Source organism: Bufo bufo, chromosome 8 (assembly GCF_905171765.1).
Source record: "Bufo bufo chromosome 8, aBufBuf1.1, whole genome shotgun sequence".
NCBI classification, from domain to species: Eukaryota; Metazoa; Chordata; class Amphibia; order Anura; family Bufonidae; genus Bufo; species Bufo bufo.
This window is the reverse complement of record NC_053396.1, coordinates 60870801-60887184: the sequence shown is the minus strand read 5'-3', so window position 1 is coordinate 60887184 and position 16384 is coordinate 60870801. Positions and strand designations below refer to the sequence as shown.

At 47.0% G+C, this 16384-nt stretch overlaps 1 protein-coding gene across 3 annotated transcripts in view; it reads right to left on the bottom strand.

The window, feature by feature from the left end:
• Positions 1 to 13366: 13366 nt before the first annotated feature.
• LOC120977724 overlaps positions 13367 to 16384 on the bottom strand; it is a 660911-nt gene continuing 657893 nt past the window's right edge. For all 3 annotated transcript variants that reach the window (XM_040405799.1, XM_040405798.1, XM_040405797.1), the window contains one exon: positions 13367 to 13510. In XM_040405799.1, the coding sequence (XP_040261733.1) occupies positions 13379 to 13510 (132 nt within the window). In that variant the 3' untranslated portion in view covers positions 13367 to 13378. The remainder of the gene's footprint in view (positions 13511 to 16384) is intronic.

The window sequence follows — 16384 nt, the reverse complement described above, 5'->3', positions numbered from 1 at the left end:
TGGCACAGTACCTTGCAGATAAAAAAGTCATTTAATTTTTTCTCTGTAATATAATTGCAGTTTCCTGCCAGTGTGTGTCAGGCCCACTTACTGTATTGTGCCCACTGCCGGTGCCCACCACTCATATCGGGTGGCACAGTACCTTGCAGATAAAAAAGTCATTTAATTTTTACCCTTTAATATAATTGCAGTTGCCTGCCAGTGTGTGTCAGGCCCACAGACTGTACTGGGCCCACTGCCAGTGCCCACCGCTCATATCGGGTGGCACAGTACCTTGCAGATAAAAAAGTCATTTAATTTTTTCTCTGTAATATAATTGCAGTTGCCTGCCAGTGAGTGTCAGGCCCACTGACTGTACTGTGCCCACTGTCCACCACTGATATCGGGTGGCACAGTACCTTGCAGATAAAAAAGTCATTTAATTTTTACCCTTTAATATAATTGCAGTTGCCTGCCAGTGAGTGTCAGGCCCACAGACTGTACTGTGCCCACAGTCAAACTCAAGGCAACATCATCGACCTCATCCCATATGCGTTTTTTCTGGAGCGTGCCCTGCAAAGAGTGCTGGATCAGGCCGTAGATGAGCATGAAGAGGAAGAGTTGTGGTCACCATCACCACCAGAAGCAGCCTTGTCTTCGTCGATTGCTGGACCTGCGGCAACGCAGAGAGAGGAGTCTGAAGAAGAGGAGTCAGAGGAGGAAGGTGGCTTTGAGGAGGTGAAAGACCAACCACAGCAGGCGTCCCAGGACCCTTGGTTTTGTACGTGGCTGGGTGGAGGAAGAGACCTTCAATGACGTCAGTGAGGACAAGGAACGGGACATGGCTAGCTTGGTATCCAACCTTCTGCAAATGGGGAGTTTGCGGTTGTGCAAATGGACTGTTTGCGGTTGTTTGCGGTGCGTTAAACGGGGAGTTTGGTCTGTCACTGTGAAGCGGACGTAACCCTTACACTACCTGATCTATACAACATCATACCTGATCGTATACACACACTGGATGTTTTAAAGCACGTTATTCCAAACAATTTAGGAATGTTAGGTGATTTATGCCCTTTATGGATTAAAACCCGACTCTGCGTCAACTACGTTTTTTTCCATGGGAGTTTTGCCATGGATCCCCCTCCGGCATGCCACAGTCCAGGTGTTACTCCCCTTGAAACAACATTTCCATCACTATTGTGGCCAGAAAGAGTCCCTGTGGGTTTTAAAATTTGCCTGCCCATTGAAGTCTATGGCGGTTCGCCCGTTCGCGAACATTTGCGGAAATTCGCGTTCGCCGTTCGCGAACGGAAAATTTTATGTTCGCAACATCTCTAGTTATCTATTCTGATTTCAGGTGGAGTTGCTGGAGCAGTTGTAACCAGTGCGGTTGGATCTCTGGTCCTTTTCAGTTTGTTGTATACTGTTGCTTGTCCACTCCCTGTTGTTACCCTAGGTGTTAGTGGTGAGGACTAGAGCTCCCACCGCCCTACTCACTACGTAGGGCTTCTTCCAGGGTAAGTCAGGGTGATCGGCGTATGGGTGAGCAACCCGTCTAGGGACGTCAGAGTAGCCAGGTGCCAGTGCTGAGTTAGCGGTCACCACTCCTCCCTCTCTCTTGCGTTAGGGCACCTGGTTTCCCTTCCCTCTGTGCCGCACATCTGGTACCTGCCATACCAGACGTAATATTATCTGGCCCTTATTTTGAAGAGAGAAAAAAAAATTATTATTATTTTTTTTTTAGATCCACTGCTTTGGTAAAGCATCTGAAAGGTCTGTCTTTTGAAGTGACAGAATTGAAGGCGTCGGTCCTTCAGCAGCAGCAACTTCAGCAATCCTTGAGCCCAGTGGTTGCGATAGGAAACCAGGTTAATCCATAATCTAAGGTTGCTCTCCCTGACAGATTTTCCGGAGGAAGAGACAAATTTGTGGTGTTCTGTGAAGACTGTAAATTGTATTTCAGGTTGCGACCAAATTCCTCAGGTAATGAGGAACAGCAGGTGGGTTTTGTTATCTCCCTTCAAGGGGACCCTCAATCCTGGGCTTTTTTTCACTGCCAGCTGGTACCCAGGCCCTCCGGTCGGTAGAGGCCCTGGGTCTCATATACGATGACCCTGACTGAGTCTCTCTAGCTGAGTCCAGATTACGGCGGCTTCAGCAGGGAGACCAGTCAGCAGAGATTTATTGTTCTGAATTTCAAAGGTGGGCCACAGATACTAAGTGGTATGACCTGACTCTCAGGAGTCAGTTTTGCCAAGGGTTGTCAGAAAAGATAAAAAGATGCACTTGCGCTGTACGAGACTCCTATATCCCTGGAGGCCGCTATGTCGCTATCTATAGGAATTGATAGGGATAGCCTGAGGAGTTCTTGTCCCCCACCGACTTTTCTCAAGCAGGAGTCAGCTGGTCCTGACTCAGACGAACCTATGCAACTAGGGGGAGCCACTCGTCAGGTTGGTCCTCCTGGGGCTCATCGTAAATCTGGGGTTTGTTTTTTCTGTGGTCAGAGGGGTCATTTCATTGGTGTTTGTCCATCTGTACCTAAGAAAAAGAAACAACTGTCGGAAAACTACTGACCCCAGGTTGTGCGGAGGATGACAACCTGAGTGTATACATTTCTTCCATACATACATCTCAGTTTGTTTTGCCAGCTATGGTAGTTTCAGGTAATAAAACTGACAAGATTTCTGTTTTGTTAGGGTGGGGCGGGGGTCAATTTGCTGGATGCTCAGTTTGCTGGGACTTTGGGTTTTTCTTTTAGTCCATTACTTAGATCTCTCCCCATATTTACTATCGACTCTGCACCTATTACTCAGGGGAATCTGACACACATTGTACATAACATTCGTCTTCAGGTGGGAGCCCTCTATAATGAGGTTATTTCTTGCTACGTCCTGGAAGGGCTTCCTACACTTATGGTATTAAGTCTTCCCTGGTTGGTAGCGCACAATCCTGTTGTTGATTGGCAGGCCAGAGAGATATTGGAGTGGAGTGAGCATTGTATGGACAATTGCTTAAGTAGCAGTTGCTCAGCCACCTCCATTACAACCTTACCAACATTTGTGAACGATTTTGGAGATGTTTTCTCTGAGAAGGGTTGTCAAGAGTTACCACCCCATCGTCGGTATGATTGCCTGATTAACCTGCTCCCTGGAGCAAAGTTACCTAAAACCAGGTTATATAATCTTTCTGGCCCCGAAAGACAAGCCATGAAGGATTATATTTCCGAGAATCTAACTAAAGGACATATCAGACCCTCTTCTTCACCCGTGGATGCAGTGTTCTTCTTTGTGAAGAAGAAAGATGGGGGCCTGCGTCCTTGCCTAGATTTTCGTGAGCTAAATAGGAAAATTATCCGAGACCCCTATCCCCTCCCTCTCATTCCCGACCTATTTAATCAGATTGCTGGTGCAAAGTGGTTTTCCAAGATGGATTTGAGGGGAGCCTACAATCTGATTTGCATTAAATCATGAGTGGAAGATGGCGTTTAACACTCCTGAGGGGCATTATGAAAACCTGATCATGCCTTTTGGCCTGAGTAATGCTCCTGCTGTCTTTCAACACTTTGTCAACGATATTTTTTTACATCTTATCGGCAGATGTGTTGTAATATATCTTGATGATATTTTGATTTATTCTTCTGATCTGGAGACACTCAAGATACATGTCAGGCAGGTGTTGCAGATTTTACAGACAAATAAGTTATATGCTAAATTGGAGAAATGTGTATTCGCCGTACAGGAGGTACAATTCCTGGGGTATCTGCTATCGACTTTGGGGTTCCGTATGGATCCAGAGATGGTTCGTGCGATTCTAGAATGGGATCTTCCGGAGAACCTGAAAGCGATGCAGCGTTTTTTGGGTTTTGCCAATTTCTATAGAAAATGTATTCAGAACTATTCGGTGATTGTCAAACCCCTTACTGACAATGACTGAAAAGGGGACTGATTTTCTAAATGGTCTGACGCTGCTAAACTGGCTTTTTCCTCTCTGAAGGAGAGGTTCACCACGGCACCCATACTGGTCCAGCCGGATGTTTCTCAACCTTTTATTGTGGAGGTTGATGCAGCAGAGGTGGGGGTGGGGGCTGTACTGTCTCAGGGTCAGTTTTCAAGTAAATGGCGTCCTTGTGCTTTCTTTTCTAAGAAATTGTTGACAGCTGAGCCAAATTATGATATAGGCAACAGGGAACTTTTAGCTATTAAATTAGCATTTAAAGGAATGGCGTCACCTTTTGGAGGGGGCAGCTCATCCCGTCATGGTGATTACAGATCATAAACACCTGTTGTACCTTGAGTCTGCTAAACGTCTTACCCCTAAGACAAGCTAGGTGGTCTTTGTTTTTTTTACCAAGTTTAATTTTGTTATCACCTATCGTCCCGGGGCAAAAAAATACCAAAGCTGATGTGTTATCCCAAAGTTTTCCTGGAGGGGGTGAGGTTGTTGATCCAGTGCCTATTTTACAAAAGGGAGTGGTTGTTTCTGCGTTACACTCAGACCTGGAGGGGAGGGTGTTGGAGGCTCAGTGGGACGCCGCGGTCTCCTACCCCCCAGGAAAGTTTTTTTGTGCCTTTTGAACTTGCGCCTTGAAATATTAAGAGAACATCATAACTCTGCACTCGCTGGGCACCCAGGTAGTAGGACAACTTTAGGGCTATTGTCTCATCCTTTTTGGTGGCCGAGGTTGCATCAGGATGTATTTGATTTTGTGTCCACCTGTACAACCTGTGCACACGCTAAAGTCTCTTATACTCGTCTGGCAGGGTCCCTGTTACCACTGGTCATTCCCAACAGGCCGTGGACACACCTGTTGATGGACTTTATCACTGACCTACCTGTATCTGCGGGTAAAACTGTTATCCTGGTGCCTGGTGGTTGTAGACAGGTTTAGTAAACTGGTGCATTTCTTTGCTTTACCCGCGTTGCCAAATGCTAAAACCCTGGCTCAGGTTTTTATCAGTGATATTGTGAAGCTTCACGAGGTCCCGTTCGATGTTGTTTTGGATCGGAGAACCCAGTTTATTTCTAAATTCTGGATAGCTTTTTGTTCTCGTCTAGGGGTACATTTTAGTATTTTTCCTCACCCTTCCATCCGCAGTCAAACGGCCAGACTGAACGCACCAACCAAAACCTAGAGACTTACCTTACATCTTTTGTGTCTGAAAATCAGGAGGAATGGTCATTTTACTTACCTTTAGCAGAGTTTGCTATAAACAATCGGCGTCAAGAATCAACTGGCAAATCACAATTTTTTGGTGCATATGGGTTTTCATCCTCAATTTTGTACTTTCAGTGAGGGGAAGCCATCTGGGATTCCTTAAGAAGAATGGTTTACGTCGTCACTCTCCTCTGTATGGCAGAAGGTTCAAAGCAATTTGAAAAATATGGGAGGCAGATATAAACGTATGGCTAATAAGAAATGGTCACCAGGTCCAGACCTAGGGGTGAATGACTGTGTGTGGTTCCCTCTTGAAAACTGGGTCTTAGGGGTATTGGTCCTTACAAAATAGTCGCCGGCATTAACCCTGTGGCTTTTCGCTTGGAGCTACCTCAAACATTGAAAATTCTTAATGTATTTCATAAATCGTTGCTCAAAAAGTATGTCGCATCTCCAGAACCATCACCGTTACTGCTCCCTCCAGTTATTGTCGATGGAAATTTGGAATTTCAGGTAGCAGAAATTGTTGATTCTCGTTATGTCCGTCACTGCCTTCAATATCTGGTGCATTGGAAAGGTTATGGTGCGGAGGAAAGAATGTGGGTGCCAGCGTCGGAAGTAAAAGCCAGCAGATTAATCTGTTCTTTTTACATCTCTCATCTGGAGAGACCTGGTCCTGAGTGTCTGGCGGCGCCTCGTACTGTCAAGAGGGTGTCATGACCTATCGCTGATCCTGGGGTCAGAAGGTCGCAGCGGGTGTCTACCCGCCCGATTTCAAGGGATTGCTCCGTGACCTAGTTGTGGGAATAGTTTCCAGTCCAGGTTTTCCTGTTTTGGTTTACTATCCTTTTTGTCCCATCTAGGTAGCAGTAGTTTTCCTTTCAGCTGTTCTGGGTCTGCCACTCCCAGCCACTATTAAGTCTCTCTTCCTACTTCTCTTGTTGCCAGATATAGACCTTCCTTTCAGGTTATCTATTCTGACCTCAGGTGGTGTTGCTGTGGAGTTGCTGTAGCAGTTGGAACCAGTGCGGTTGGATGTCCGGTTCTCTTCAGTTTGTTGTATACTGTTTGTTGTCTCCCTTCGGGGTGATATGTGGTGTTTGTGTTGTTTGTCCACTACCTGTTGTTACCCTAGGTGTCAGTGGTGAGTACTAGTGCTCCCACTGTCCTACTCACTACGCAGGGCTTCTTCCAGGGTAATTCAGGGACGAGGCACATGATCAGCGTACGGGTGAGCAACCCGTCTAGGGACGTCAGGGTAGCCAGGTGCCAGTGCTAGGTGAGTTAGGGGTCCCCACTCCTCCCTCTCCCTTGTGTTAGGGCACCCGGTTTCCCTTTCCTCTGCACTGCATGTCTGGTACCTGCCATACCAGACGTGATATGCAAACTTTGAAATAATTTTTCCTTCTCTATATTGTAACACCTATAACATTTAAAAATATATATTTTACATGTCTACTGAGCTGTGTAAAAGGGCTCTTTTTGTTTTGTGGGGAAATATGTAGTTTCTATTGATACTATTTTGGGGGCATGTATGACTTTTTGATCGCTTTTTAATTTGTTTTTGGGTTACACTGTTCACCATACTGAATAACTACTTTTATTTCTTAGCAGTCTGGGCCTTTTTAGACACATTGGTATCAAATTTGTCAATTTTTTTAAATTGGTCATTATAATTGTAAAATGGGGAAAGAGGGAGTTTTATTTTTAATTTTTTTTCAGTTTTCACCCCCAGCGATCCACTGCCGTTCTGGCGCTTACTGGGTCCCTGTTAATCTCTGCATCAATGTACAGTAAATTGCTGAAAACTACCACTCATCCAATCACCAGTTGTAGACCAGCTCAGCCACTGATTGGCTGAATGGACCTGTCCTGCCATTCTTGCATGTTCAGACCAGCTCAGGAAGGAGAGACCAGGTAGGAGTCATAACCATTAGAATGGAAAGGGTAGGGTATTTAAGAGATTGAGCATTTTTTTAATTATATATATTTTTTTAAAACAATCCTGCACTGTTCAAAAGAAATGTATTTTTCTAGACAAACCCTCTAAAATTGCTAATTTCTAATGATAATTTGTCTTCCCTTAGTCCTAACAGCAGCACAGATGGGGTCAGATGGGGTTAACTACCCCCCCCCCCCCCCCCGTGGACTGGTAGGACCAGCGGAATTTTAATGAGCCCAAGTAATAAATTTAATGAAACACTTAAGCCTCCCCTATAAAGGAGGGAATCACCTCCAGCCCACTGTGTTATAGCAAGAAAAAAAATTGCCTTATTAGGGTGGGATATGTGTGTGCTGCTGTTAGGACTAAGGGGAAAAAATTATCGTTAGAAATTAACGATTCCCTTACGTCCTACCAGCAGCACAGATGGGGGGATAGCAAGAAGAACCCCTAGGGAGGGCCATCATGCCTGGCAGAACAAAGTATAGTCTGCCCAAAGGCTGATTACTCAGCTAATCTGGCATTCAGTCTATAATGGGAGATGAATGTTGATTCAGAGCTCTAGGCGGCAGACTTGCAAATCATGTCGAGCGGAAGAAGACTCCTCTTGGCAAAAGAAGTAGCTACGGCCCTGGTAGAATGGGCCTTTACAAATCCCGGAGGGTCTAGAGATTGGGAAACAAAGGATTCCCTAATAGCCTCCTTAATCCATCGACTGATGGATGGTTTAGATGCCTTATGGCCTTTAAACTTACCGGAAAACAGGATTAGAAGATTTTCATCTCTCCTAAACTCCTTTGATCTATCCACATATATCCGGAGGCATCTCGAGACATCCAGAGGATGTATAGCAGGTTCCTCGGTGAGGTAGAAGGTGTAGAAAGAATCGGGAGGGATATCACCTGGTTGATATTCTGGAACGAAGGAACCTTAGGCCTAAAGTACGGGACAAATCTTAGAAGGACCCGGTCTTGCAAAAAAATGGTATAGGGATCATGTGCTGAGAGAGCTTGAAGCTCAGAGACCCTCTTGGCAGAAGTCACTGCAAGGAGAAAAACAAGTTTCCATGTGACAAACTTGAAATCTACCTCCTCCAAAGGCTTAAAGGGGGAGATGCTAACCCCTTGAGAAGTACTGATAAATCCCATTGAGGAATGGGTCTCAGTACTGTGAGCTTTAATCTTTCAGCTCCTTTAAGGAACAGTTTGATGAGCGGGTCCTGAGAAAAAGACTTGTTGAGGCAAGCTGAAATGGCTGAAACTTGAACCCTCAAGGTAGATGGAGCAAGGTCTTTATCAAGGCCATCTTGCATAAACTGAACGATGGTGGAGAGGGGCGGATCTGCAGATGCCACCTCCTTTGAGGAACACCAGTAGAGTCTGCTCTTGAATGAAACAGCGTTCTCAGGACCGACTCTAAGAGCCCTTCTATTCTGGGAAGGGACTGATCAACCTCCAGGCTGTCAGGTTGAACCTGTGCAGATCTGAGCAGAGGTGAGTGTCCCACAACACCAGAGTCTGCTGAGGGGGGAACCTCCAATACTGCCCTCGACTCGTTTGGGTGAGCTGGGTAAACCACCAAAACGGTATGATGGCTATAACCGAGGCCTGATCCTGACAGATTTTCAGCAATACCCTCAGAATCATGGAAAATGGAGGGAAGATGTAAGCCATCCTGAACCTCCAGGATATTGACAGAGCATCTATCGCCAGGGGGTGGTCCTCCCTGTAAAGGGAGCAAAACCTCTCGATCTTGGCGTTGTACCTTGTTGCTATAAGATCCACCTCTGGCATCCCCCACTTGAGGACTATCTGCTTGTATATATCCAGATGTAAAGACCACTCCACTGTTGGAAAACCGCGGCTCAGCCGATCCGCTATCATATTGAGGGAGCCTCAAATATGGATCGCAGATAAGTGGGAAAGGTTCAACTCTGACCAATCCAGAATCACCCCGATCTCTGATAGGAGGGGAAGTGATTTTGTGCCTCCCTGCTTGTTGATGTAAAGTACCGCAGTCATATTGTCTGACTGGACTTTCACCGCTTTGCCCCGGATCTGAGGGGCGAAGTGAAGGAGGGCTAGCCGGATAGCTCGAATCTCGCGGAGATTGGATGAGAGGAGCCGCTCCTGAGGAGACCAGGATCCGTGAACTGGAGAGTCGTCTAGGTGAGCGCCCCAGCCTACTTGGGATTCATCTGTTGTCAATATGACCCAGGTTGGCTGGGTCATAGGCTTCCCATCTAAAAGATGGCTCCACCATCTGAGGTAATGCCGAGTTCGCCAAGACAGGGAGCACAGAGAGTTCAGCACGGCGGGGCTGCCATTCCATTTGGAGAGGACCTCCGATTGCAGCGGCCGGAGGTGCCATAAAGCCCAAGGGACTGCTTTCGCAGACTCTGACATGAGCCCCAACATCTTCATGAGAGTCTGAACTGGGACTCGCCGAGGCACGGATAGGAACTCTGCCGTGTTCTGTATTCGGGATCTTCTTTCTGGAGTCAACCGGAGAGACATCCCAACGGAGTTGATAATGAAGCCTAGATTTCTTACTGAAGTCGACGGGCTCACATTGGACTTCTGCCAGTTGATGATCCACCCTAGGCAAAACAAAAAGGAGATCGCTACATGAAGATGGTGCATCAGGACCATTAAGGAAGAGGATTTTAAAAGCCAATCGTCCAGATAAGGAATGATGGTCAGTTCTTGAAGTCTTAGAGCCGCCACCACAGAAACTACCACCTTGGTGACAGTGTGAGGGGGCAGAAGAAATGCCAAAAGGAAGGGCAACAAACTGAAGGTGTCTGGTGACACCCGACACCTGGACCGCGATCCTGAGATATTTCCTGGAAGTAGGATGAATCGGGATGTGCAAATACGCATCCTTGAGGTCCAGGGTTGCCATCACGTCTCCAGGATTGAGAACGTGAACCACTGACCTGATGGTCTCCATACCGAAGCTCACCTTCCTTACATATCGATCAAAAATTTCAAATCGATAATCATCCGAAGATTCCCTGACGCCTTGGGAACCATAAATACTGGTGAATAAATCCCTAAGCCCCGTTCCCCTGCCGGAACCTTCCCCAGAGCCCCCTTGTGGATGTAATCCTGAATGTAAGTCTCCAGAACCGACTGCCTTGCGGCCTGTAAAAGTTTGGTCCTAATGAACTTGTCTGGAGGAAGAGAAATAAGACTGATTAAATATCCCTCTGAGATGACATTTAGGACCCAGAGATCCGAAATCTCTCAGATCCAAATGTCCTTGAAGTGGGAGAGACGACCTCTGATGGGAAGAGGAGGCAGGGGAGTGGGGAAGTCTTCTGGCAGGACGGTAGGAATAACGGGAGTCATCCAAGAGCCTCGAGGAGGCCCATAGTCAGGAGGTGGATATTTTACCCTTGGCTCCTTCGATGCGCTCCCCAGTCCCTCCGGGCTCTTGACTGCTGGTCAGACCTACCACCACGGTTTTATTCGCCCCGCCCCCGAAAGGCATGCTGGGGAAGACTCTTCCCCTTCTTATCTGACAGGCCTTCCATGATCTTATCTAACACCGAGCCGAACAAACGGTCAGGCTCAAAGGGAAGGCCACATAAATTATACTTAGAGGAGTTGTCAGTGACCCAAGGCTTAAGCCACAAAGGCCTACGGGCCGCTGACATCGGGGCCATGGATTTGGCCGCCAATTTCAGCTGTTGCTGCGCTGTATCACACAGGAAATCCATCGCCAGGTTGACAGTCGTGAAAGCCGCCAGAATGTCGTCCCGAGAAGGCAGCTGTCACACCTGGAGTAGGGACAGCTATCCTCCAAAAGAGCGCTACAATCATAGCAAGATGAATGTTTAAAGGTAGGCAGACAATGTCATAGAGCAGCAGGAAATGCTAGCAGAATGCTTGGGTGTATAGGGAGAGGCATTACCAGTAGAAAGAGGGAGGTGCTCATGACGCTCTACAGAACACTAGTGAGACCTCATTTGGAATATTGTGCTCAGTACTGGAGACCATATCTCCAGAAGGATATTGATACTTTGGAGAGAGTTCAGAGAAGAGCTACTAAACTAGTACATGGATTGCAGGATAAAACTTACCAGGAAAGATTGAAGGACCTAAACATGTATAGCTTGGAAGAAAGACGAGACAGAGGGGATATGATAGAAACTTTTAAATACATAAAGGGAATCAACAAGGTAAAAGAGAGAATATTTAAAAAAAGAAAAACTGCTACAAGAGGACATAGTTTTAAATTAAAGGGGCAAAGGTTTAAAAAGTAATATCAGGAAGTATTACTTTACTGAGAGAGTAGTGGATGCATGGAATAGCCTTCCTGCAGAAGTGGTAGCTGAAAATACAGTGAAGGAGTTTAAGCATGCATGGGATAGGCATAAGGCCATCCTTCATATAAGATAGGGCCAAGGGCTATTCATAGTATTCAGTATATTGGGCAGACTAGATGGGCCAAATGGTTCTTATCTGCCGACACATTCTATGTTTCTATGTTTCCGCTTGGAACCCGCCTTTCTGCCATCCAAATCCCGTGGAGAAGACATCACTGTAAAACATTTGTAAACTACCTATACAGTAAATGTTTCAGGAGAACAGGTGAAAGAAAGGCAGACCGGCGGAAGCTGACAATGAGGACCAGAAGAAATAAGGCACCAATAAGTGGAGGAACACCAGCTTATAGGACTCTGGGGAGCTAGCTTAAAAAGCATGTGCAGCCAGAGACCAACCTGGTGTGCAATGCTTTCTTAAATAGGGGAGGGGATGGGCCCAAAACTGAACCCCCGTTCCCAGAGGAGAAACACCATATTAACAAATAAAAATTTCCCCCCCCAAAGAAAGGAACACTAGAAATCTTTCAGCAGGAGGAAAAATCGCTGATTAAATAATAAAAAATCACAAGAGGACGCAAAATCGCGTCTCAAGGAAACTCTGGAAGTGACGTCAGAGAACTCCAATGTCACTTCTGGAAGATGGCGGCGCCCAGCGGCCGCAAGGAAGAGGACCGAGGATGCCGTCAAACACACCGCGGCGAAGCGCCACTGCGCAGCGCCGGCAGTAGGTAAGCTGCCGGTCAAGACATTCAATAAAAACGAAGGCACAGTCCGCTGACAAACTGAAAAACAGATCCCCCTAGAGAGAGGGGGAATCACCGCCTAGTCCACCTGTCCAGAGAACAGGAAAAAACACAGTGGGCTGGAGGCGATTCCCTCCTTTATAGGGGAGGCTTAAGTGTTTCCTTAAGTTTATTACTTGGGCTCATTAAAATTCCGCCAGTCCTACCAGTCCACGGTGGGTGGTTAACCCCATCTGACCCCATCTGTGCTGCTGGTAGGATGTAAGGGAATTAATGTATGGCGCCTATGTATAGGAAACAAGTACAACTTTAACCCTAGGGCCTAGGGGGGAGATTTATCAAAACTGGTGTAAAGGAAAACTGGCTTAGGGTACTTTCACACTAGCGTTTTTCTTTTCCGGCATAGAGTTCCATCACAGGGGCTCTATACCGGAAAAGAACTGATCAGGCATATCCCCATGCATTCTGAATGGAGAGTAATCCATTCAGGATGCATCAGGATGTCTTCAGTTCAGTCGTTTTGACTGATCAGGCAAAAGACTTGCCTGATCCGGCATTTTTCCCCATAGGAATGTATTAGTGCCGGATCCGGCATTCAAAATACCGGAATGCCGGATCCGTCCTTCCGGCCTGCGCATGCGCAGACCGGTAAAAATGTGAAAAAAAATACAAGACGGATCTGTCAGTCCGCATAACAAGCGGAGAGACAGATCCGTTCTTGCAATGCATTTGTGAGATGGAGCCGCATCACAAATGCTTTCAGTCACATCCAAATCAGCGGATCCAGTGTGCAGTTACGACGACGGAACTGCCTCAAGTGTGAAAGTAGCCTTAGTTGTCCATAGCAACCAATCAGGTTCCACCTTGAATTTCCCCAAGGAGCTCTGAAAAATGAAAGGTGGAATTGGTTGCTATGGGCAACTAAGCCAGTTTTCCTTTAAACCAGTCAAAAAAAATCTCCCCCTCTATGTCTTAGAATGAACTAGTTATAAATATACTATAGTATACTATTCCTAGTTAAATTGTGCAGTCTGCTGTATGAAATACCAGCCTCTCTACTGCCAGGGGTATTCTCTTTTACCAAGTCTCAATTGCCTGCCTGCTAGCTCATAAAAAATGCATGCGACTTTATATATATATAAATATGAACAAGTAAAGCTTATTTAATAATTTTCTAGTCTTTTAAAGCTCTATGGCAATTCTTACTCCGACGACTTAACTTCTTATGTTACCTGTGTTTTAGGTACGGTTCCAACCTTAATAAAATCAATTACTCCCATTTTAATCTCTGTACAATCCACAACCGTAAATTCATTGTCATTATTATTGTCCTCATCAAGAAGTATTCCATTAACCTGAAGAAGGAACGTGACAATGTGTAAAAATTTTAGCAGCATAAACACTGTTCATGTAAACCTCATAATTACTGTTCAAATGTATGACCAGGTTTCATAGGGCAGTTTTTTTATACAGCTACTAAGCTTCCGCACTTAGACCTGATAAGGCTCTTTCACACGAGCGGATGCCGTGCGGGTAATCCGCTGTGTGAAAGTGTGCCAAGCCCCGCTCCGGACAGCAGAGACACGGAGCATTAACATGATGTGACCTTTTTACTACAAAATCACAGTGAGATAAAGTTGTCACTGTATGCCGTCTGCTTGGCTCCGCTTTTCAGCGAGGACGAGCTTATAGAGCCAACATATGGAGGAGAGACCCGCCGCTTCCTCTGGTAGGGGGGTAAGTAGCGACAATGAGAGTAGTGTGGGAGCTGGTGTCGCGGGCAGTCAGGCATGTGGCCTTGAGACTGGTGAAAGTGACATTAGTGACGTGCAGACAGTAGTGGAAGATGATGTAGCCGATCGCACGTGGGAACAGGGGGATTCATCGTCATCAGGAGATAAGGGTGGCAGCTTGCGTGTGAGGCAGCGGCTGATCCAGCAGGGTGGTAGCATGGCCATGAGTCAGCAGGGTGGCAGCAGTGTGAGGTCTGGAGCCAAAAGTAACCAGGGTAGACCGTCTGCTACTCAAGAGCCTACCTGTCTGGAAAGAAATAGCTGTGCGGAATGGTGGGGGGAAAATGCCATACTCGCCTGTGTGGGAATTTTTCATCAAGACGCCAGATGACATCAGCGTGACCATTGTTATGATTTGTAGGCAGAAGGTGAAGCATGGCCAGGGTGTCAGTGTTGGCACCCCAACACTGCATCAACACATGCAGCGTCACCATAAAGTGCCCTGGGAAAAACGTGGCGCTAATATAGTGGTACAGCCTGAGGCAGCAACCGTTGCATCACCCAGTGGCCCGCACCCCCTTCTCCAGCAGGCAAGGCTCCACCACCTCAACATAAGGGAGCTGTGTTTCCTTCCCATCATCTACTGGTCCTGATGCACCTGCTCCTCCTCTTACTCCTCGTCACTCATTTCATCAGCAATCGATCAGCGAGGCGATTGCAAAAGAGAACACTCAGTATGCGTGCACTCAGCCAACGGCGCAGAAGCTGAACGTGCTCCTTGCCAAGTTGCTGGTAGTACAGTCCCTGTACTTTGGGCCAAGCCAAGGTGGAGAATCCAAAGCCGTCATTACTTCAAAAAGGCTGCAACAACCCTGCACATTTTTGATGAACGGAAGGTGGGCCAGTCCTTGAGCCTGTCTGTCTGCTTAATTTCACGGCAGTGCTGATGTGTGGAGCTTTGAATATGGTAAAAGAAAATATATGTAATTTACGCCCCCATTAGGGAAATGTGGTTCCTGCCCAGCCACACCAGCAGCTTGGCCAGGTGAAGGCATGCCACCTCCGCATAATCAAGCTCCTCCACCTTGTCCTTAGCATCCACTGTAGGAGCAATTCGGAGTGCTCCTCCAGCATACCACCTATGCAGAGCATGGTGGTGTCATGCTGTTCTGCACCTGGCCAGCCTGGGTGAATGGAGTCACTCCCGGGAGGAACTTTTCCGTATCCTTCAAGAGGAAATTAATTCCTGTCTCTCTCCTCGCCAACTGAAAATCGGAACCATGGTCACCGACAATGGGAAAAACATTGTGTCGGTGCGACAGGTTGTAAAGCAGTTCTTGAAGTCTTCCACCCAACTGCAGGATGTCCTGAAAATTGGCAGGAAACTGTGCATGCACTTTAGCCACTCTTACACTGCAAAACACGCCCTCCTTGAGCTTCAAGGGCAGAATAGTGTTCCCCAACATCGCATTATATGCTATGTTTCCACTCGTTGGAACTCCACCCTCCACATTTTGGACAGACTTTATGAGCAGAGGAAGGCCGTAAACGGTTTCTTGATGATGCAGGCAGACAGGAGCACAACATCATTCCACTCCTTCATGTCTTGGAGCAGATGCTGATAAATCTGGCTGGCCAGGGGACAGGAGATATGATGCCTACATCTCACGGCAACCTGAGGCCTGTGGGGGCTGAATTGGTGGCGGAGGAGGACATTCACGCCTAAGCAATGTATACAGAAATAGGGTGTTTTTCGCCACAACTCACAGGAGAGGAGCAGCAGGTCTATCAGCAGAAACTTAAGTCTGGAGACTCTAATAGAGTCTCTTCACCCCCCTACTAAAGGAACCACCCAGCAGCAGCAAAATGGAGCAGAACCTGAACCAGCGGGTGGTGGCATACTGCCACCTCACATCCAACATCCCCTTTACTACTGGACAGCCAAACTTGATTTGTGGCCGCAACTGGCCAAGTTTCCCCTCAACAAGTTTTGTAAAGATGAATCAGGCGTGGATCATCCAGGATTTCCACACGCCAGTGCCTGATGCGTCAGACTAGATCATTCTGGGTGAAACACCCAAAGTTTGTCAAGAGACCCATTTCTTCTGGCCACCTGCTTCAGCCACTATTCTGATGCTGCCACCCACCTGATGCCACATCCCTACTGTTAATGCTGCTATGTTCTTCTACTGCCACCCACCATCTTGTCCTGTTACTGCCACTGTTGTCGCCCCCCACTTCATGACTGGGCCACTATGTTGACTCCTCATGTGGTTGCCACCTCTCCAGTTGCTGACAGGCCATTGTGTTGACTCCTTATGCGTTTGCCTCCTCCCCACTCTGTGACTAGGCCAATATGTTGACTTCTCATGTGGTTGCTACCCTCCCTACACTGTAACTGAGCCACTGTGTTGAATCCTCATGTGGTTTCCACCTACCCTTTCTGTGACTGACCACTACAGTATGTTGACTCTTCATGTGGTTGCCACCCTCACC